The sequence below is a fragment of the Rattus rattus genome, chromosome 6 (assembly GCF_011064425.1).
Source record: "Rattus rattus isolate New Zealand chromosome 6, Rrattus_CSIRO_v1, whole genome shotgun sequence".
NCBI classification, from domain to species: Eukaryota; Metazoa; Chordata; class Mammalia; order Rodentia; family Muridae; genus Rattus; species Rattus rattus.
In genome coordinates this window covers 20,231,754-20,254,222 of record NC_046159.1, presented here as the reverse complement: position 1 = coordinate 20,254,222, position 22,469 = coordinate 20,231,754, and the positions used below count along the sequence as shown (strand labels likewise).

Below are 22,469 nucleotides of genomic sequence, written 5' to 3'. Positions count from 1 at the left end.
TCTTTTGACCACCCTCTGTCCTCCAGAGAATTCCTGAAGCACCCAGGGTGTTTCTGCATCTTGTGCATGTGTATCTCCTATCCTACCCTCCCTGAGTAGTGACAGCCTGGCCCATCTTCTCCATAAAGGCTGATGTCACCTTCCTGGGACCTTTCAGCTCAACTCTAGCTCACACCACTGCTGCAGCACTTTCACCACCATGACTAATCAGGTCACAAGTTGAAGGATAGCTCAAGGCCAACCTCGAACGTTCCAGCAGAACTTACAGATTGTGAACCTCCGGTTTGGTCTCGTAAAACCTCCATCCCCTTTAGCATTCAAGATCTGAGCCTCTAAAACTGAGGTGAAATGACATCCTCAAGGTCATACCGCTGGGCATTGGCAGAACCTGGGTCTCCCTTTAAGTTCCGGATGGTCTTAACTCAATTATTCCAGGCCCCTTGGCCCCACACTATTCTAACTGCTTCTGTTGGGTGAACTCTTGTTCTCCTGCCATGGTGTCTGGATGCTGTCACTCCGTCCTTACCTTGTGTTGTCTAGCTGCACACCCAGCCTTGGTGGGCTTCCCCAGCTGCCTGTTTGATGCTGCAGAAAGAAATGCCCTTCAGCACAGAACACAACTGTCCAGCCCTCTGTCTACCTTGGCCCCTGCAAAATAAAGACCTTGTCCCTCTTCTAGTCATCAGCTGAGAGGCAGAGAGGGCTTACTGGAGACAGCCAAGATCAGCTGCCCCCAGGAACATCCACTTGCCCTCTCCCAGTTTTCTATGTCAGTAAGGGAAAGCTCTGCTCTTGGACTCCAGGGGCTCCGAGTGGTCTCAGGTTTGGCCCTGCTGGTGTAATATCCACAGCTGGTTGCTTAAAAGAAGCAAGAAAGCAGGAAAGAGAGCTTCAACAAAGTGAAGGACACCCTCCCTCCCATGCTTTTAACTAAGAAGACCTGCCCCCAGTTCAGCAGCAGGTAGTTGTCATCTGTTTTGATGGACACACATGGCCATGGGCTGTCTGGGAGAAGGGGAGCCCTAGGAAGCTGGTGCTCCTGGTAAGGGCCTGGAAATGGAGTGAGGAGCCTATGATACCCCGGCCCAGGGATGGGAGAAACCTCATGATAGCCCAGCCCAGGGATGGGAGGAGCCTCATGGTAGCCCAGCCCAGGGATGGGAGGAGCCTCATGGTAGCCCAGCCTAGGAATGGGAGGAACCTCATGATAGCCCAGCCCAGTGATGGGAGGAGCCTCATGGTAGCCCAGCCCAGGGATGGGAGGAACCTCATGATAGCCCAGCCCAGGGATAGAAGGAGCCTCATGGTAGCCCAGCCCAGGGATGGTAGACCAGCCCAGGGATGGGAGGAGCCTCATGTTAGCCCAGGGATGGGAGGAACCTTGATTGTAGTTTCTCATCCATGATGTGTGTGTGTGTGTGTGTGTGTGTGTGTGTGTCCAGCATGCATGTATCTTCAAAGGCATGCAAATTATAATCCTCATGGATGTCTCGAGGACACTAAAGGATGGAGGAAAATGTAAAAATATAGTAAAAACTTTCTACTCTCATTCTGATCCCAGATGAATCCATTCCTGTCTTTGTCTCTGTCTGTGAAGTACAGGGCCTGAGGTGACCTCTAACACATCATGCCTCTTTCTGTAACGGCCAAGTATCTCCTGCCTCTGCTCAGGCTTCTGACCCTTGCTCTCCTCCCTGCAGGGCAAGAACCTCCTGGGTCTTTGTGAAGGGAAAAAGGGATGTCTTCAAGTTCTGCAACCAAGAGCCATGAATAATCAGGCTTTAAAAAACACCTTTGTATTTTTGAGCATTCTTAAGATCACGGGACAGAGGAAGGTCTATGACAGGAGTGTCCGACCCTTGACCAGAGGTCCATGTGTACCCTGTGACAGCTGTGAATGCAAACCAATACCAAAATCACAAACTTTCATCAAAATATTACCTGATTGTGTGCGTGTGTATGTGCGCGTGCATGTGTGTGTGCTTGTGTGTGAGTGTGTGTGTGCATGTGCGTGTGCATGTGTGTGTATGTGTGTGTGTGCGTGTGTGTGTGTGTGTGTACGTGTGTGTGCATGTGTGAGTGTGTGTGTGTACGTGTGTGTGCATGTGTGTGCGTGTGTGTGTGAGTGTGTGTGTGCACAATCCATTGTACATACCTCACTGTATGTAATGTATGGCCTGAGACAATTATCCGTCCTTCGGTGTGACTCAAAGAAGCCATAAGGTTGGCCAATCCTAGAAGAACCTGTGTTGAGATTTTCAGCTCTGACCGCTGCTGGGGGTTCAGAGTGCACAGCACTAACCTGCCCCTGCCCCTCTGGGAAGTCCAGCCCAGGAACGGTCACACAGCTGGAGAGATGATCGTGAATGATTTGGTGATCATCGAGAGTCCTAGACCCTTCTGAAGGGTGAATTCTGCCTTTGTCCCACTCTCCCACTCCCTCTAGGCTCTTTCCACTACCTGCCAACCTCCCCGCTCCTCCTTTTGTCCTCCCCTTCAAACTCCTCCTCCACACACGCTTTTGGGTTATCCGATATTTTAATATCCTTTGATATTCACATACGCTTTGATCCCTCAGTGTGTTTAAATTTGTTAGGGACATCTTGAAAGTAGTTTCACCAAAAGAGAACGAGGGCACAGGGGTCCTTCCCCAACATTCAGATACTAAGGAGGGAGCACTGGACAAAGAACAAAAAGGCTGATGACCTCTAGCCTTGAACTCTCACTGTTCTGGGTACCAGAAGCTCATGGCTTCTGGCAATTAACTCTCTTTTGCTCTCCTGGGGCCAAAAGCTTGTGGCTTCAGGCAATTGACACCCGCTGATAGCAGCAGGGGATTAAGAAAAGAAACTTAGTTACTTGGACTTTTCCTCTGGCTCAGGGACCTCTAACTAGGCAGGTGAGAGTCTCAGAGTTTGTTTACTCTTCCTGAGCCAGAGAAGAGGGAGGGGGAGGGACAGGCACACCACACAGACACAAGCAGGCTGGATGAAGCAGAAAAGGGCTACAGTGAACCCTCATTTTGGCTTTCAATTTTTTTATAGCTTTTTAGACAAAAGTCTTCCATATAAGAAAGAAATCACCCGATAGATAAAATGTCACACCGAAGGGAGTTACAGAAGAATGTTGATAATAAGTTCAAAGCAGTGTTTCATTCTATAAGCTCCTTAGAGCTTTAAAGCAATGGTTTTACCTGGCCTGGCTTTATCATAGCGTACACTTGTGGCCTCATCCCTGGACCTGACCTAGAATGAATGTTTTTCTTGATCATTAATGTCTTCCGAGCCTGTTTTCTTTTCCTTGTGCCATTAGTCCATGGCACATGAAGCTCTGTTTGCAGCTTTTATTCTAAATTGGAGCTTGAGATTACTTGTATGGATTTAGAAGTTCTGTAAAATTATCAGGAATTACGAAACCATCAATTTGTTTAAGTAGCACTACCATATGAAAGTACATCTTCATATCGATTCTGCAGGAGATCTGCCCAATAGCGTGGGTAAATACCCAGGAACTCACTAAACTTCGTGAGAGAGGCAGCAAAGGCATATCTGAAGCGAGAAGCAATCCTTGGAAGAAGTTTATTTTTGCCTCTCAGAGCGCACCCATCACAGCCATGCAAAACTGGGGGCTGTCTTCAGAAAACTTACTTGCTTGCCATAGCCTTTTGCAGATGACCTCTGTAAAGAGGGATAAGCTGCAGAGGAAGGAGGGATGTAACCAATGTATCGTTATCCCAACCAGGAAGTCATCTGCTCACTGCATGTTGCTTTTGTGCGTGGGCCATGGCAGAATTTCATCCAGTGTCCTAGAGGTGCGTGATGATACAGCCAGGAGCCCACAGCAAAGACAGGCTTGGTGACATCATTAAGCCCCAAGTCTGAGTCAAGATCCGAACTCCAGCTTCATGCCTCCCTGGGCAGTGCTCAGTCCTTTTTCCCACACCATCCCCTAGGCACTATGCAGGGAAGACTCCCGGCCATGGTTCCTGACTTGACCGAGGGTGCCCATGGCCAGTGCAGCTCTCACAGGATTGTTTCTTCTTGCAGGCATCGACTACCGAGTGAAGACGGTCACTGTGGACAATGCGCAGGTGGCCCTGCAGCTGTGGGACACTGCTGGGCAGGAGAGGTGAGGAGCCGCCCCTGCAGGTCCCAGGCTAGCCCAGGGCTCCCAAGGAAGGCACACCTCTGACAGTGGCTCTCCCATGGCAGATACCGCTGTATCAGTCAACAGTTCTTCAGAAAGGCTGACGGCGTAGTTGTCATGTATGACCTCACAGCCAAGCAATCCTTCCTGTCCATCCGCCAGTGGCTGAGCAGCGTGGAGGTGAGCAGCCGCCTTCCTGGCAGCTCTTGGGCTTGCCAGACTCTTGTCTGTGCCCCCACTCTCCCTTCTGACCCTCTACACACTCACAACTTTATCCCATCGCCTGCCCATCCAGGTTTCTTCCTACCCTTTGCCCCTGACATCTGACTTCTTCCACCCAAGTCTGCCTCTCTCCAGCATCTCTCAGCTGGACCACACCCTTTCTCAGCTGCCAGTCTACCTGTCTCCCATTACCAAGAAAATGAAGGAGTTGGAGTCTTAAATAGATTTAAGAGTTCCTGAGACAGTTGCTTAATACAAATCATTTCTCGAAATCCCTGTCCCTAAAACACTTGCGAATGTGAAGAGCTGGATTTTGAAATGGCATCGGGCATTAGGTTGTCTCTTCACAGGGCTAATCAAGGAGGCAAATGATCTTTGACTTTGAAATTTGTGACAGGATTCTCCTCCTCCTACCATCATCATCACTACCACCGCTGCCATCATGGCATCGCATGCCTTCTCTTCCTGTGATGTTGGCAGGACCGAAAGAAACACTAGCGGTGATCTAATCCAGTGGGGTTTTTAGACTTCTATCCTTGGAGCCCTAGAATCATGCTGACATTTCCTAGAAAGTGGGGCGGGGCAGCAGGGAAAGGTTCGGTGCTCACAGTTCAGGGTCCTACATGCTCCTGTCCCAGTCTGACCTACCCAGCATTTTTCCAGCCTTGCACACGGGAGGTCTGCATACACTGTGGTTAGACAACAGGGATTCCCTTGGAAAGACTCAGTCTGGTATAATCTAGTGGAACCCATTACTTCATCTCAGGATGAAGAAACTGAGCTGACCACTTCTCCAAGACCATTCTTTCTTTCCCTAGACACCCCCCCCACACACACACACATATCCAAGTTGGGCTGTGAGCTGGGAAGCCCCAATGCCTGGTACGTATGGCGGTGAGGAAGACAAACACGAGGCTGTGCTCTCTGCTGTCACTGGGGCTGTCAATAGTCTCTAGGGCTTCTGGAGAAGCTGGGATCTGTCCAGAGAGAGGAGAGCAGGCTGACTCTGGTGAGCAGGAAGAGCTCTTAGAAGGTATCATTGCAGACACAGCATGTGACTGGGCCCTCTTCACACGGCCGAGTGCTGAGTGTGCCTCCCCCTGGTGGAAGGGGTTGTCAGCAGGCACCCCATAGGACCCCTGACTCACCCATGGGCTTAGACACCGGGCTGAGGTAGTAAATTGTACACCACTAACCTGGGATCATCTACATGTCGGCAATTTGTAGTTTGAGGTTTGTCTTTTGTAACAAGTTTGACAGAAGGTTCCGACGAGCTCTAAAGGAACCCTGTGTGACCCAGCCTGAGCACTGGGCTCACCTGAACAACATCGATGGCAAGGCCCTCCCTGTAAACAGACCATTCCAGGGCCTGGAAATGCAGAAAAACACCATGGGAGTCTCCCGGAAGTCTTATTAAAAGGCAGACCCACTCCAGGATGTAGGCATAGGGAATGCAATTGCAAATTCCTCCCAACGTTACATGGAGGCCAGTGCTGCTCTTTACATACTCCAAAGAGCCAGGCTCTGAGTCATTTGCCGCGCACCCCAGACCCCTCGCCAGGACATTGTTGAACACGGCCGTGTGCCTGAGGGGCTGGCCTAGGAAGGGCATCCAGTTCCATGGCTCAGGGTTCAGGGGCAAGTGTAGGAGGCTGTGCCAATGGTTGAGTGTGCATTGAAGGTGTGGAAAAGAAGCATCATAGGTGTAATTATCCCCCCCATTCTTGAAAAGCTAAGTCATTCTGCCTTGGCAACCAGCAATCAGAGGTGTCAGGTGATAGATTAAAACTTGACACCTAATTTGATCTGAGGGGAACTGAAAATAATAAGTACTTTATATTTGTGGAGAACCTTATTTCTTTCAAAGAGCTCGGAGCACTTTGCCAACTCCCTTGCCTGGAGAAGGAGGGTGGGAGGAGCTTTAATAACAGTCTTCAGGGCTTGAAGCCTTGTTATTAACTGAATGGTGGCCAGCTGTTCCCAGTGCCCCACCCCACCCCCCAGTCCACCTGAAGCCTGGAGAACAAGGCCTTAAATTGCTGCGTTTGCCATGAATGGGAAAGATGTGGTCTGGAAGAGGTTATGGAGGAGGGAACAGGTGCTTTGGAAAAGAGACGCAGCTCCCTGGAAAAGAAGTACTTATCCTCTCAGCCCCGCCACTTCCTGGCCCTGATACTTGGGCCAACAATTCACTGAAGAACAGGACCCTGGATTAATGGCCCTGTGCAAAAGCTACAGGGCATAACATTGAGCTTTTAGAGGACACACGACAGAGCAGCAGCATAGGAATGAGAGTGTTTAAAGACCTATCCAGCTTGACGGAAATCAGAGACCTGACATATGAGAGAACAGCTAGAGAATTACTCTCTGGCTCTTATGTTGAGGCCAAGATACCTAAAGAAACCACAGGTGAAGAAAATCTAATTCAGCCAGGGGGCTGTGGTACCTGGACTGGCTGCGCCCTGGCAGGACCCTCTTAGTTATATTACCCCATGGTGGGTCTCATCCTGGTGGAAAGCAGGGAGTTGAGGTGGGGCAAAGGGAAGTGGGTGAGCCTGCCTTGCTCTCTGTATGACAACTCTCTTACAAGAACTGAATCAGAGCCGGGTAGTGGTGGCACTCGTCTTTAATCGCTGTACTTGGGAGGCAGAGGTGGGCGTATCTCTGTGAGTTGGGGTCCAGCCTGGTCTACAAAGTGAGTTCAGACAAGACTACACAGAGAAACCCTGTCTCAAAAAGACTAATAATAACAACTAACCAGAGGCTCTCAAGAACTACCTCACTCCCTTCTAAGTGACCTGAAACCTCTTGCTAGGCTCCACCTTCATCCTTCCAAGAACAGAGAGAGTCCTTGGGGGTCGCTCTCTGACAACGCACAGGAGTGCCTGTGTGATGAGACGGCTCTGTCCTCACCACTCCTGCCCTGCCTCCCCTTCCCAGCTTTCCCCTCACCAGGGCAGCTCCATGATGCCTGCAGGCCTTGTTCAGAATATGCTTGAGCTTGGCTGAGCCATAGCCCATGATGACTGGACCATGAGACTCGGAAGTCAGAGCCATCCATCCTTCCTGTCAGTTCTGCATCCCCCGCCCACTCGCTGTGGACCTCATCACCACTGGACCTCACTATTCCAATTTGAAGAAGAAACCAGTGGGGCATGGCACATGGCCTCCTTAAGACGGACAACCTAGGCAGCTGAAGATCCCTGAGAATCTGCAGCAGGCTGAGGACACAGACCTGGGTACAGAAACGTGGGCTGGCAGGTCGCCCAGGTCTAGGTTGTAAATCTCCAACGTCTGTTCTGCTAATTGAACTTCATATTTAGTTTTTGCTTTTTAATCATTCAGATAGCACCATATAGTAAGGCCTATACATTAAGGAAGTAAAAAAAGAATGGATGGAGAGGTGAAACTGTATAGATCAGCATCTCTGAGCTAAACAAACAACACATACACAGACAAGCATACACACACAACATAACACACACAGAGACAAGCATGCACATACAACGCACACACATATACAGACAAGCATACACACACAACACAACACGCACACAACACAGACAAGCATGCACATACAACACACACACATACACAGACAAGCATGCACAGACAACACAACACACACCACACACACACACAGACAAGCATGCACACACCACACACACATACACAGACAAGCATGCATACACACCACACACACACAGACAAGCATGCACACACACACACCACCCCCCCCACACACACACACACACACACACACACACACCCCACCCCACACCCCCACACACACACACACCCCACATACACACACCACCCACACACACACCACACACACACAACCACACACACACACACCCACACCACACACACACACACAACACACACACACACAGCACACACACACACAGCACACACACACACCCACACACACACACACACACACATGCATGCACACAACAGACACACAGCACACACACACACAGACATGCATGCACACAACAGACACACACACACACAGACAGGCATGCACACCACACACACACACACACACACACACACACATGCACTAGAACATGCACCTCACTTTGGAGAACAGAGAGAGGAAGTGACTTGTCCAAGGGCACCCACAGCTTGTGAGGCACAGCGCAGCTATAACCTGGGGCCCAGGACTCTGCATTCTGCTTCTCTTCACGTGGCCCATGCTACATCTGCTAATGCACGGGTGCATTTGTCTCCTTTCCAGACCTTCTTGCTCCTACGTCAAAGTAGAGCGATTCTTCAGCCATAGAGGTTCTGGCCCCCTTCCTTTTTGCTTCCTGGTCGCAAGTGAAATCTCAGCCTGTGATCTTTGTCCTTGGTGACAGTGTACAGCAGGGAGCAAAAAACAGCAGTTTGATCCCCCCACCCCCACAATCCAACTTGAAGTGCTGGCAGTTCAAAACGAACTGTACAAATAAATCTTGTTTTGACTCATAGTCCAGAGGGTGGATAAATATGGAAACCCTCAAGATATAATTTTGCAGCCATTTTTTTTTCTTAGCTTAACGGTATGCTTTAATGTGCTGAGAAAAAAAAAATTTTCTGGCTCGAGAGAAATTGCATTCTCTCAGCTAAGTGCTGCTTCATGCTTCCAGCAAACAAATATTCACACATCCGCATCCACGCATGTGTGTGCGCACAAGTGTGTGAACACGCACACACACACACCCCAGCTCAACCCAGCAGCTGCACACCCTGGGCTGAGTGACAGTCCTCTGCTGAGTTGACAGCTCTTATTCTGTAAAGTTAGAGATGGATGATCTTAAATTTCAACAAATCTATCTTCCATTGCACTCAAATATAGAGAAAGGCAACCGTGGCGATCAAAAGTGTAGAGAGGTTTCTCTGTTAGAGCATTCTAGAACAGAAACTTTTCAGAAGGCCTATATCAGAGACTAGAGACTCAGAGAATGGGAGCTACTAGAGGAATTAACCAGAGGGAAGGTAGCAGTGCCCACTCTCCTAAGGACAGATTGTGTGCCTGGCCAATGAGCTAAGGCCTACATTATGTGGTGCATGTTCTGGGATTCTCCAGCATTATCAACACCAGAGGATGAGGTGGACCTGCTCACCCAAGTCTCCCCAGTCTTAGCAGAGGCACCCATTTAACTTTCAAAAGGAGATGTCCTGCCAGACACATAGCACAGTGACAAAGTGCTAGCCTTGCATGGGAAAGACCCTGCATCCATCTCCAGCACCAAAATAACGATAAATTTAAAAGGAAATCGTTACCACATCTAATCGGTACTTATGTGTCTCTTTGTACCTAGTAGTACAAGACAGGCAGAAAACCTAGTTAGGAATAAAGAAGGTAGTTCTGGAGTCAGGGCAGATCCCAAGACAGACATCCAAAGGCAAGCCTCCTCAGGACTCTGTGGGTGACGGGCCAGAGTGATGAGGACTTGTCACAGTTAGTGCCCCCTCTAGCCTTGTGGAGTCTCCTTTATCTCGGAGCTGGGCCTTGTTCTCTGTTTTCAGGGCAGCCCACTGAGGGGAGGCAAGCTACCCAGAGTGTGTGTGCAGTTGGGTGCTTGACTATTTTTCTGCTCTTTTCCAAACCCCCTTCCCCCGTTCTCTGTTTAGGAATGGATCTCAAGGAAGTTTGCCTTTCTCTCCCAGAGCAGCATGCCATTCTGCCTGCAATGGGTACATATCAGGCTTGAGACTTGGGCCCTGCCCCATCCCACTCAGACACTCAGTGTCAACGGGCTTCCCCTTTTCGAGGAAAGGAGTTAGAGCCATGACCCATTCCACCGACTGATAAAACGGGAGTTGGAGCTCTGTCCCAAGATTCCAGCTCTGATGCTCATGTTTTCAGAGTTTCCATGTCGAGAAAATCCCACAGACCTTAGTCATTCCTCACACATAAGCCTACAAATATCTCTCTCTCGTGCGCTCTAAACAGCAAGTCTTCTGGCCCAGCTCCCTGCATCCTCCTCTCTCCTTCCTTTTATGTGAAAAGCTCTTTGCATAAGTTTTCTGTTGCCTTTGCAGCCACAGGCTGGATTGGGGCATTCCCATTAACTAAGACTCAGCTAACAGGGATGCCAGCAGTCGGTATTCTCTGTTAACTGGGTTTCTCGCTCTGGAATAAGAGAACGACGGTACAATTTACTTATCCACTACCCATGTGATTTCATTAATTCTGGTGGGTCAGAAGACAGGAGACATCATCGTGATCACCAATTACCCTCTTCTCAGCAGGTGCCATTTTTAGAGTCTTCCATTTAGTAACATTCCGAGGAGCAGAGCGTTCCTAGAAATGTGACTCTGGGCAAAAAAGGTCAGAGGATGACCGACCTGTGTGCTAAGTGGCCTTCGTCTCTCTCGCTTTGTGGCCAGGTGTTCCATGGTGGCCCTCTGAGCCTGGCATCCCCATTTAGGAAAGGAGAATTACTTTCTCCTACAGAGTTGCAGTAAAAATGAGTGTGTGGATTAAGGAAACATGGGGGATTTAATTTCCGAGGTAATTGCATTTAAACTTTAAAGCAGGTGTTCCGATCGGACAGGCTTTGGCCATTTGCCCGAGATGCTGGGGCAAAGCAGTGAGACATTTTGGCAAAGCCGTTACTTATGCTCTTAAGTGTCTACTGTCCCACAGCCCCTCTATTTAGCAAAACATTCAGCCCCAGTGAGTAACTGTTCGTTACCAAATTATGATTAACAGCCCCTAATTAAGTATTTCACAAAGTAAACCTTCTTACACGTGAATGCCGCCATACTTACTGCACGGCTGCGAGTCCCTGGACCATTGTTCTGCTGTTGAGCATGTACGTGTAGCACCCCCTTTTGCAGATAGGGCAGAGCCCCCAGGATATGACTGATATCCTACAGCCACCATAAGAGATAACACAGTTGTCAGCTTGCATGAAGTCACTTCTGGCCGGAGAAGTAGAGCTGCCACGGCACATAGCTCTTCCTTAAGCTGGGCCCCGTGGGAGTCCAAGTAACAGAGTCCAGTAGCACCTGCCCCCAATTAGGCTCACAGCGGCCACTTATGGAGTGGCTCAGATTCAGATGTCCCCCAGGGAGCTCACGTGTCACAGAAGCTCAAGATACCATTTCTCATCCAAGCAGCCAGAGATCAGCTCCAGCCTCCGCTGACTAGTATCTGAGGTTTGTTCTGGTTGGTCAGACTGGCTCTGGTTATTTAGCAAGGCTCTCAGTGGTACTGAAAGTCATGGATGGAGTGCATGATCCCTTGGATGCACGGCCCTGTTGGCATCCTTGCTGGCCATAGCCCTGCCAGATCCTCCTTGGCCCAGGTGGGAAATCAAGGTGCTTTAAACAGGAGCCAACAAGGGCGGTGAAAGGACCATTGCATGGATGGGGGGCAGGGGAGGAGAGAAACAGACAAACTCACTCACGGGTGGCAGGGACCTCACTCTCTATTGCTGGGCTCACTCTCACATGAGCCTGGCTCTTTCCAGGTAGCCCCGTGAGCCCACTCTCTGGCTTCATCCAGGGAGGCTTCTCTCAGTGGAGGGAATGATCTGTTCTGCAGGAAGCTGTGGGAGACCGAATTCCTGTCCTGCTGCTGGGCAATAAACTTGACAATGAGAAGGAGCGGGAAGTGCCCCGGGGCCTGGGAGAGCAACTCGCCAAGGTAAAAAGCCCAAATGTCCCTCTTTCTAGACAGGGTGGGGACCCCAGCATTCAGGAGTGAGCCCAAGAGCCTTGGTGGGAACTTGGGGAAGCCCTGTTGAAGGGAAGCAATTGGGGCATCTTGGGTACTGGGGCATTTACAACTGCAAAGAGGGGTGCAGATGTGAGACCAGGCTGCTTGGAGAGCACCAGGCAGGAGAACTGTCCTAAAGCCTCTTGTGTGGAGGAAGCTCTTGTGTCCTGAGAAAACTGGAATCTCTCTAATCTCGCTCTGATTCTGGAATTCCACCATCTGTATCTCTGCTTAATCACCTTTGAGGATGAAAACCTCACTTTCCACCAGGCAGTGGTGTGGACCGCCCTGCCACAGAATGGTTTTGATAGAAGATGGAGCCTCAAAGCTGAGAACTGAAGAAAAACTCAAGAGAGACTCTGGGCCTTTGGGCCCATGAACAGGACCTGCAGGACCCAGCAGAAACCAGGGGGCAGGGCAGATCAGGGGGCGGGGCAGGGGGCGGGGCAGGGGGCGGGGCATACCAGGGGCAGGAGAGATTAGGGCTCCTCCTAGGCTTTCTTCTCACTTCTGGTTTCATGGATCTGTGTGCCTGGGAGGTAGGGTACCCAGCAGCCCTGTGACTTATGATACCTGAACTTCGTAGTCAAAACAGGACTTAACCTCAGAGCCTGAGGTAAGCACAGATGGTAAGACCCAAAGGAGGATGACGAAGGGCCTGACTGAGCAGGGTCACCGAGCAGACACATGTGCGAAATTCTGAAACCCAAATGCTTTGAAGATAGGAGGGTTGTTTGTTTGTTTGTTTTCCTTTGTTTTTTTTATGCTATCTAGCAGGAAATCTGACTGGAACTGACATGAGGCCATTTATGGACTTTATCTCACTCTACTGAATATCCAAATGTCCCACTGAAGAAATATTCATGTATTTGATGATAGGGTGCTGTCACAGATCTACTAAGGGCATTATGCAATATTTAGTATCTATGCGTGATACCTTCCTAAAATTAAAAACTTTGGATTTTCAAACGAATCTGGATGAAAATATTTCATCTGAAGAACATAGGCCTGGATCATCATCATCAACATCACTATCACCATCATCATCATCACCACCATCATCATCATCATCCAATTTTCTCTTATGTTCTTTCTCATTTTTGATTCTATTTTCATACTGAGACAAGATCTCATATAGCTTAGGCTGACCTTGAACTCTGATCTTTCTGCTTCTATCTTCAAGTGTTGGGCTTACAGATGTGTGCACCACTCCCTATTTACATGGTGCTAGGGATCATACTCCAGGCTTCATGCATACCAGGCAAGGACTCTTCCAAATGAGCCAGACCCCCTAATCTATTTTCTTTTCAATTGTTCAAAAACAAACGTGGAGACAGGCGTTGAATGATTCATTCCAAGTATGTCAGTGGTAGGGAGAGCATTTGAGGCTGGGAGGCCAGTCATGTCTTCCAGGTCTAGGTCCTGGGCATTTCTTTTTACACTTCCATCCTTGAAGCGGCTCCTCCAGAGTCAGTGTTGGACAGAAAGAAGACAGTAAGGTATGAAGATGTGGGGTCAGGGGCATAGGCTGGAGCTGGGCCTCTGGGTGTGGACGAAGACAGCTGAGTTGGAAGCCGCTGTTTTCAAAGCCTCCCGAGCTGCAGTCTTCAGTGTGCACGCTCAGCCAGCCCTGGTCACCGTGGACACCAACCTCCAAAGAGCATCCAGACCAGAGCTCGATTCCATTAGCACTGTTACCATGAATGAGCAGCTTATTAACGGAGGTGACCAGTGGGCCCGGAGCACTTGGCTAAAAGCCCCCGTGTCCCAGCACCACCTCTGCCCGATGAGTGATGAGTTACCCCATAACCCTATGCTCACAGCTGGGCGGCCAGAGCATGATCTTACTAGAGCCCCAAGACGTCTGCCCAAGGTCCACAGAAGAACGGTGTCCTGTCAGGGGCTTTAGGGGAGCCCTGCTGTTTGTTAAGTTCCAGACCATAGTGGACCTGCCACACTGCTTCTCTCAACTCAGTTTCCCTGCCTGGAAAGTGGGAACAGTGTTGCCTACCCTGGCCTTTCTACCTGCTTCCAAGGCTGGTGTGAACCTGAAACCATCAAGTACATCCTTGACAGAGTCTCAAGAGAGTGTGAAAACACAAGGCCACGCTAGGTGGTGGTGGTTGTGCTGTAGCTTGCCGATAGCTACATAGAGAGCTAGCATCCGGTAAGGGCACAAGGAGGAAGAAACCAGCCAGGTCAGGAGGGGAGGTGAAGGTTATAGATAGAAGCAGACGGCTCTCTCCTCAGCTTCCTCGGGTTCCCCAGTTCTTCCGGTTTCCCCCACATACCCGCTCTGCTCTGTGATTCCAGGAGAACAATTTGATCTTCTACGAGTGCAGCGCCTGTTCGGGTCACAACACCAAAGAGTCCCTGCTCCACCTGGCCAGGTAGGAAAGTCATTTGATGAGTGAAACATACTGAGCCCATGTATGGCCATCCAGTGATGCCCACCCACCAGCCCCAGCCCCCATACTAGCCACACAGGGGCTTCTTGCCCTCTTGAGCCCCCGAGTGCAGAGGCAGAACCAGGACTTTATGGGAGAAACAGTAGTTGGGGGAGGGATAGTGTCCCTTCCTGTCACCTCTACCACAGTCCCCTTCCATCTCGGAGGCTGCCATTTGCCCAGAAAATGTGCCTGCAAAGTGTCCCATCAGAAATTGTTTTGGGGGAGAGGTTGCAAGGGTAGAGGGTGGCTATGAAGGGACAGGGAGATGAGTGGGATTGGGGTGCATGATGTGAAACTCACAAAGAATCGTTGAAAAGATTTAAAAAACTAGAAAGAAAAAGTCCCCCCTTAGCACTGGCTGGTATCACAGTGGGATCAGTTGAGGGCCAGCGTGGGAACAAGTGGACTCTTGGGGTGGAGAGTGAGGAACTAGAGACAAGTGGGGCTGGGAGAGAGGGAAGCACCCAGGGCAGCCACATAAAGGCAGGGGCAGTGCTGAAAGGCCCAGTTACATAGACTCAGTCCCCAAGAGCCTGCCTACACCAAAAACCAGGCAAACCAAACCACACCAGGAGCCTTTTGAATGCTCGAGCTTCTGTGCATCCCTCCATCCAACAAGTACTGAATGGTGCCCGTGTTACACCCAGCACTCATACTAGGGCGTCTGAAAATACTTGACTTTGAGCAATTAAGACTCAAGAACAAGTATTTGTCCATGGGCTATGTCATATACTGAGGAGAAAAGTTCTAGACCCTTCTCTGCCCGTTGACTCACTGACTACATTGGGAATGTAAGCAAATCAGTCATGACTTCCCTGCCTGCTAACCAGGGAACATCAAAGGGGACACAGGAGGCAAAAGTGCCTGGGAAGCACAGAGCAGGGACAAGACCTTCCCTGTTGCTGGCACCCCTCCCCTTCCATGTTTAACCTGGGGCTATGGCCACAGGCACCAGCCCTCTGCAGAGCTGACAACCAGTGGTGAACATTGGCTGAGCTTCAGATATGTGCTGTCACAGTGGCACCTGCAGAATCACCAGGATAAAGACACAGTCTTGGTCCTTAAGCAAATGCATGTGACCCCGAATGATGGAGTCACCAAGAGAGGGACCAGAGTGCTTTTAGGCACAGAGGTTTGCCAAGATGGTCTAGGGTAGCTTCCTAGCAGAGGTGTCCCTAAGTGTCCAAAGTGATCGGGCTCTCTGTCCTCAAAATTTGTCATGCATCTGTGTTGTCAGAGGAAGACACTGGTGCTCAGGGGAGGGCTGCTGGTCCACAGTGCCAGCACCCAACTTAGCCTTTACTCTGCTGCTGACCCCGTCTCTTCTTTTCCCTCCACCCTCCACTGTCCAGATTACTCAAGGAGCAAGAGGACACAGTGAGGAAGGACATTATTCAGGTTGGCCCCCCTGCCAAGAAGAAATCCTGTTGTGGCTGACAGTAGTTCCCTAGCCCCAGCCAGCTTGCCCATGCCCAAGGTCACCTTCAGCCAGCAGCCCTTCAAAGCCCAAGGTCACATGGCTGCTTGAACCAGCACTTGGGCTCATATACAGCAACACCTAGCAAGGCCCACTCTGCCTTGCCCTTGTTGGTGACTTGCCTCCCCTAATGGAAGGAAACACCTGCAGCCAGGAAGGCTGCCTTTTCCGGATCTTGAAATCTGCTCCCCACTTCTCATCTACACCCCCAATACCCACTCCTCTCCCCTCCTCCAGTGTGGTTTTCTGAAAGAAAGGAGCAGATGGGCTTTTCCAGAAAAGTCACCACGTGCCTTCTCCACCTCCCTTCTCCTCTCCCCATGCCCTCAGGAGGTTCTGCACTGTGGTTGCCATGACAACAGTGCAGGGGCAACTTGCTGCTTCTTGAAGGCCAAAGATGTGCCATTTGGGTGATGCTGGGGTGGCCTGTCTTGCTTTGGCGCCGGTTCTTCCGAAACCAGAGAGCTGCTCTCCGCACACAGGTCACTGACCTTGAGACACCTGAGGTAGCTCCCGGGGCGCTCGGCTTCTCCCGGAGTTCCTGAATCACGAGACTCACAGGCCTCTCCCAGCTCCCACTGCACTCACTGGATCTGTGCCTGTAGGTCTCTGCAGTGTGCTTCCTAAGGACCCTGCAACCCTGGCTCCAGGGTAAACAGTGGATGACAGCTCCATGCCTGGAGTTACACAGCGTGCATAGTCCTACTTCACTTTGAAGAAGAAAACCAAAACGGGGAAGACATCTGAGACTAAAGACAGTGGCCATTTCTAAGACGCATGCCGCACACAGAAACCACTTCTCTGAGGGTTTCTCCAAATACCTCTTTGGAAAATCATGTCTGATTATCGACAGGGCAGATTGACAGGCGGGCACGTGGAGGGGAATGGCGTCCAACACTAGGTCTGAGATTATCGGCTTCCTTTATTGCATTTTCTTTTATTCCAGGAGGTTGTACTGGCTTTTAAAATGTAGCTGTGACAGTGGCAATTTGCAGGTGCTTGGGAGGTGAGCTGCCTCTAGCTGGTGACTTCAGCAGAGGGCGCTAGGCTTCAGGGAATGACCTGAACCCTGCCAGGGTCCATTCCCTGCTTCTGATCAGCACTAAATGTCTGGGTCCTGGAAAATGCATCCTTGTCCTAGATGGAAGGCAGGCTAGAAAGATCGAAAAGGGTGCTTTTCACCCGGGATTGACATTCTGCCGACACTTTCTCTTCTTCGGCAGAAGAACCAGGCACTGGCCCGAGGACCCACACCCAAGTGTGGTTCACTAAGAGGATAGAATGTTAAGGACAAGCTCCACATAGCCAAGTAAGCAAGGAGAAACAGCAAGCTAGAGTTCCGGGGCACGTTGTACAGACTCTTCAGCAGACCCCTCAAAGAACGAGAGGCCCATCATCAGCAAGCACATGCCTAACTGCTTTTGGAAGGCTTTTCTCTTTTTCTGATCTAACATTTGCAGGGACCAGAGAGCCAGTGGAGGATGCTAACAGAACCCATGCCCACGTGTCTTGAGGAGGTCCACACTCGCCACAGGCCGGCTCCTACCCCAGACCCCTACCCCATCAGTTAAAGGAAGGGTGGTTTGTTTGATGCATGCCAGCTTTCTGCTAGGATACGTAGGATGACTTGTGATGACTCTGACGACATACTCATTTTCCTCACAGGCTAGCGCCAGAGCTGAGGCTCAGATCTTTCCCTAGGGGAAGGAAGGGCAATGGTGGTAGTTATGTTTGTGGGTTGGAGCATGGAGAGGGAGCATGGGAGCCACTCAGAAGTGGTGCCCACTCTGTGTGTGTGCAGGGCAGGTACAAGGTTGGATGGCCATGAACAGTGTGGCCAGCTCCTCTGTTTCTGACCAATCAGAGATGGAAGTGGAATGCATAGGACATGCAGACTCTACTGGTATCCTCTGGGCCCCCTGATGCCTTAATGCCCAGCACGATATCCAAACTAAGGATACCATTCTTAAATAAGAGGCCTTAAAGGGATTGGAGGAGAGAGGGAGAACACTGGTACCAAACCTTTGGACATGTGACAAGTTCCATGAATCTAGAGGCCTAGGAGTAGAAGGAATGGGGACAGGGAGTTCTCAGGGACAGAGAGGCCTTGGTTTGTTTCTTTCTTTAGCCCCACTATAAAGAAAAGAGAAGATTATGGATTTTGGTGGGGCTTGAGGAGTCCCTTGTCCCCAGCTCTCAGCTTCTCCCTGACTCTTTTAAAGATACTAGTACGTGGTTCAGAGCCACCCTCAGAGGCTAGCCCCTGGCCCTGAGGCTGAGAGAGTGCTCAGAGACCCTCTGTCTCCATCCCATTTGCACCCCTGCTGATTTGCCACCTTTCTTGCTCATCTCTCTCAAAGTTTCAATGTCTACCTCACATAGACCTCAAGAGGCATATACAGGCTATACAGGCAATAGCCATGAAGAACTCAGCATAGTACCTATTATGTCACAAGCCTTCGGTACCAGGACCTGGTTTCACTGGTAGCCTGGAGTCACAGCCCAACCCACTTTCCAGTCATCTGCCCAGAACGGGCACATTTACTGGAACTGGCTCGTTTGGACATCTCTCCGTTCAGGCCATTGTCTGGGTTCCGAGTCAGAGGTGACTTTGTTCTTGACCTCGCTGTCATTTCTTCTCACGGACTCCCAGGATTCCTGGGTCTCCTGCTAGGGCCTGTGTCCCAGCAATGGTCCTTGCTGATTCCAGGCCCCAGTCTCTGCCTCTCCCCTCTGTCATTCTCCAGGACTGCGGCAGCCACTTAAACCTGGGGTCAGTCCATGGCTGTTTAACTATGAGTGACCTTGGCTCATGACAGTCCCACAGCTCCCTCACTCTCTTGCCCTTAGCTGACCCATGATTCTTTGTGTCTGCTGCCACCCACAACCCTAGGTTGCCAGGTCAGGAAGTCCTGCACCAAACCAGTATCCCGGGTGTTTCGCTCCTGCTTGGGGTTTGGTTCTTTTAGCCTCGCTGGGCCTCGCTGGCCTTCATGTTCCCCTGTGGCACGCTCTCTCTTCTCCTCTCCCCTTTAGTCACCTCTGTCCCTTTCTTCATCTAATTATGGGCTCCCCACTCTCCTCAGGAGACCCTTTAATCATGTGTATGAACTTTGCCAAATGGCTTAACTGTCTCTACAGTGAGCACTGCTCCAGGGGTCTTAAACCAGTCTCAGCTAAGGTGCTAACGAGCTTAGCCGCCCCAGAGCTCTCACTTGCTTGAACAGAGAACTCTAAGAGAGGTGGTGCTTCCAGTCAAATGAATGAGTCGCTAGTGGTAGAATTTCAAGCTCCTCTGGGGTTGGGATATGAAGGCCAAATATTTAACTCCAAGCTGCCCTTACCGCTGCTACTCTCAGAGATCTGTTTGCTTCGTGTATTGAGGGCTCCTCTGCTAGGTAAAACATATTCAAACCATGACATCTTAGTTTATAGTGGCATCCTTTGGAAGAGTAACAAATTTTTGTCTTCAAGTCCATTTCATGGTCCCTCTTTTATTTGCTGTTTTACATGATGTATATTTTTTCTTTTACCTTCCAATCTGTGTATCATTTAAGTGAGTCTCCGGTACACACCATACAGTTGGCACATTTTTTTTTAAAAAAATATATTTTCCAGTATCTTTTAATTGGAAATTTTTGTTTGCATTTAATCTAAATGATAAGAAAAGATTGTCTGCCACTTTGCTATTTTCTTCTTATACCTAATATATATTTCATTTCTTTGTTTTTCCATCACTACCTTTTTTTCTATTAAATAGGTTTTTTTTTCTGGTTCATCATTTAATTATCTTATCTGCTTTATTTTAAAAATGTGTCCTTTTGGTACTTGCAATGAGGGTTCCCATGAACATTTCCATTATGATAATACATTTAGATCAAGAATAACTTAATTCTACTAAGATGTGAAACTCTGATTCTGTATACCTCTATTCTCATCTTCTTTATGTTGACCTATATGTCTTATTATCAACAGTTATGTCTTCATATGTCCTGAACCTTTCAAATAGATTTGTAATTGTTGTTTTATGCACTCACCCTTTAGTTTGACCTTTAAAGGGAGTTAGATGTGGCCAACATACAGAGAGTAGATGTCAATGGAGTTGCTCATCTATAATTAAGATGTTTATATCTCACTCTACCCCACCCCCAAACTCGGGGACTATCACAGAAGAGAGGGTGTTAAGATTGTAAGAGCCAGAGCTTGAGGAGGACTGGGCCAAAACAGCATCTTCTGAACCTAGCAGATCCATTGCACTCGTGAACTCACAGCTGCTGTGGTTGACTGTACAAGATCTGAACAAGATCAAGCCGGTCAGCATCCTGCCATAGAGCTGGATGTGCTCATGAACCCTTGCCCTCAGTTGAGAAGCTACTGATGGTTTCTAGGGAGAGAGGACCATTTTTCTTTAAGGATGTGGCCACTGGAGGTCAACCATGCTCCAGTGGATGGCCCTATGTTCATAGATATATGGGCAGCACTAATTGAACTTGGTTATTAGAAACACAAAAAGGACAAGAAGTTGAGGAGAGGGAGTGGGTGTTGGGAGGGGTTGGGGGAGAGATGGGGTGAATATGATCCGAAATATATGTATATATGAAATCATCAAATAATTAATAAAAATATTTATTTTAAAGGAGTTATAATTAAAGTGCATGTATATTCTTTTTCATGCTTAAGTGTATAATTTTGTAGTGTGTTTTATTCCTTCATGTTTATTCATGTTATCTGGTTCCCTTGTGGTCGTCTGAAGGACTCCCTTTAGTACTTCTCAGAAGGACATACCCACCACAGTGAGAGTCTTTCAGTTTCTTGATCTGGAAATATCTTAGTTGACCCTTAGTTGGAAAGTGTCATTTTGGAGATAGAGAATTTTTAGTTGACTTCCTTTTCTCTCTCAGCACTGTGGCTATGCCATCTTACTGCCTCTGGCACCCATGGTTTCTGGTATGAAATTAGCTTAGTCTCGTTGAGGATCCCTTATGTGAGCTGTCTCTTTTCTCTTTGTGCTTTCAAAGTACTTTGTCTCTCATGGCTGTATCTGCATGTCCAACTATTGGCTTCTTTCAGTGCATCCTGTCTACATGCTGTTGAGCTTCTTGGATGATGGACTAAGTCGATGGCTTTCATAAGTTTGAGAAGGTTTCTGTCATTACTTCATATTCTTCTCTGCTTCTGAACATTCCATTATGCATAGTTGGTATGCTTGACAGTTCGGTAGGTCTTTGAAGTCATTTCTCTTCATCGTGTGTGTGTGTGTGTGTGTGTGTGTGTGTGTGTGTGTGTGTGTGTCTGTCTGTCTGTCTGTCTGTCTGTCTGTCTGCCTGTCTGGAGAACCCCAATTGACCTGTCTTCAAAATCACTGATTCTTTCTTCTGCCTGATCAAATACAGATTGTAGGTACATTTTTTATGATCATTATTGTACTTCATAACCCCAGAGCATACATGTCATTCCTTGTTAGGATCCCTCTGTCTTGGTTGATTTCCATTACTTCAAGTTCTTCAGGCATGGCTTCCCCCAGGTCATTTGGGCATATTTAAAATGGCTTGCAAGATAGCTTAGTAGGTAAAAGCACCTGCCACAAAAGCCTAATGGCCTTAGCTTGAGTCCAGGAACCCATGGTGGAAGGAGAGGCCTGGCCCCTGAAAATTATCTTCTGACCTCCATATATGTGTGTGGCAATTGTGCACTCTAACTACACACACACATAAACACACACCACTGATGATGGTGGTGGTGGTGGTGATACTACATAAATATTGTTTAAAAATAGCTTAGATTTAAAGTCTCAAATCTGCCCTGTGTGCAAATAAAATCTCTCCTTCCATCCTTCCTTCCTTCCTTCCTTCCTTCCTTCCTTCCTTCCTTCCTTCCTTCCTTCCTTCTTTCCTTCACAGTGCATATAGTACAGTAGGAATCTGGTCTCCTTGTCAGCTCCTCCCTGGAGGCTCTCCTCCCTTCTGCTTTGAACAAGAGAAGATAACATTTAGACATTTGATACTCTGCTCTCCTACTGAGCTCCCAGAAGCCCTTGGTGAGATGAGCTCTCCAAGGAAGTATTCAGTCCCTTGAGTGGGAGAAGGGATGCTGGTGGCCTCATATTTCCATGTACATCAGAGACCACTCCAAACTCCACAAGGAGATGACAAGTGTGGGAAGGTTGAACGTCAGATCTGAAGTTTGAAAAATAAAAGGTAGTTTTCTGCAAAACAATGAAAATAGAGTCTATAAGCAGGAGTCTAATCCCTAAGTGGTTGCTGGTTGGGATCAAAGCCCCTACTTGGCTTCCTGGTCTGCCCCTGCCCCTAGGAGCATGATACCTCTCCTCTCTTTGTGCTCAGCCAGGATCCACAGCCTTTGACTCTCACCAATTAACCCTTCCCTCCTTATGACGGATGTGAGGATGAATCTCCAGCACCACTTCCTTGCTACCTCTGTTGGTGTTTCTATT

General features: G+C 49.0%; 1 protein-coding gene across 1 annotated transcript in view; it reads left to right on the top strand.

Moving 5' to 3' along the window:
- Positions 1 to 16,827, top strand: part of Cracr2a (calcium release activated channel regulator 2A) — an 87,998-nt gene extending 71,171 nt beyond the window's left edge. The window contains exons 14-18 of the mRNA XM_032905609.1: positions 4,047 to 4,128; positions 4,212 to 4,326; positions 11,915 to 12,016; positions 14,402 to 14,478; positions 15,891 to 16,827. Coding sequence (XP_032761500.1) covers positions 4,047 to 4,128; positions 4,212 to 4,326; positions 11,915 to 12,016; positions 14,402 to 14,478; positions 15,891 to 15,975 — 461 coding nt within the window. The 3' untranslated portion in view covers positions 15,976 to 16,827. The remainder of the gene's footprint in view (positions 1 to 4,046; positions 4,129 to 4,211; positions 4,327 to 11,914; positions 12,017 to 14,401; positions 14,479 to 15,890) is intronic.
- Positions 16,828 to 22,469: the final 5,642 nt, after the last annotated feature.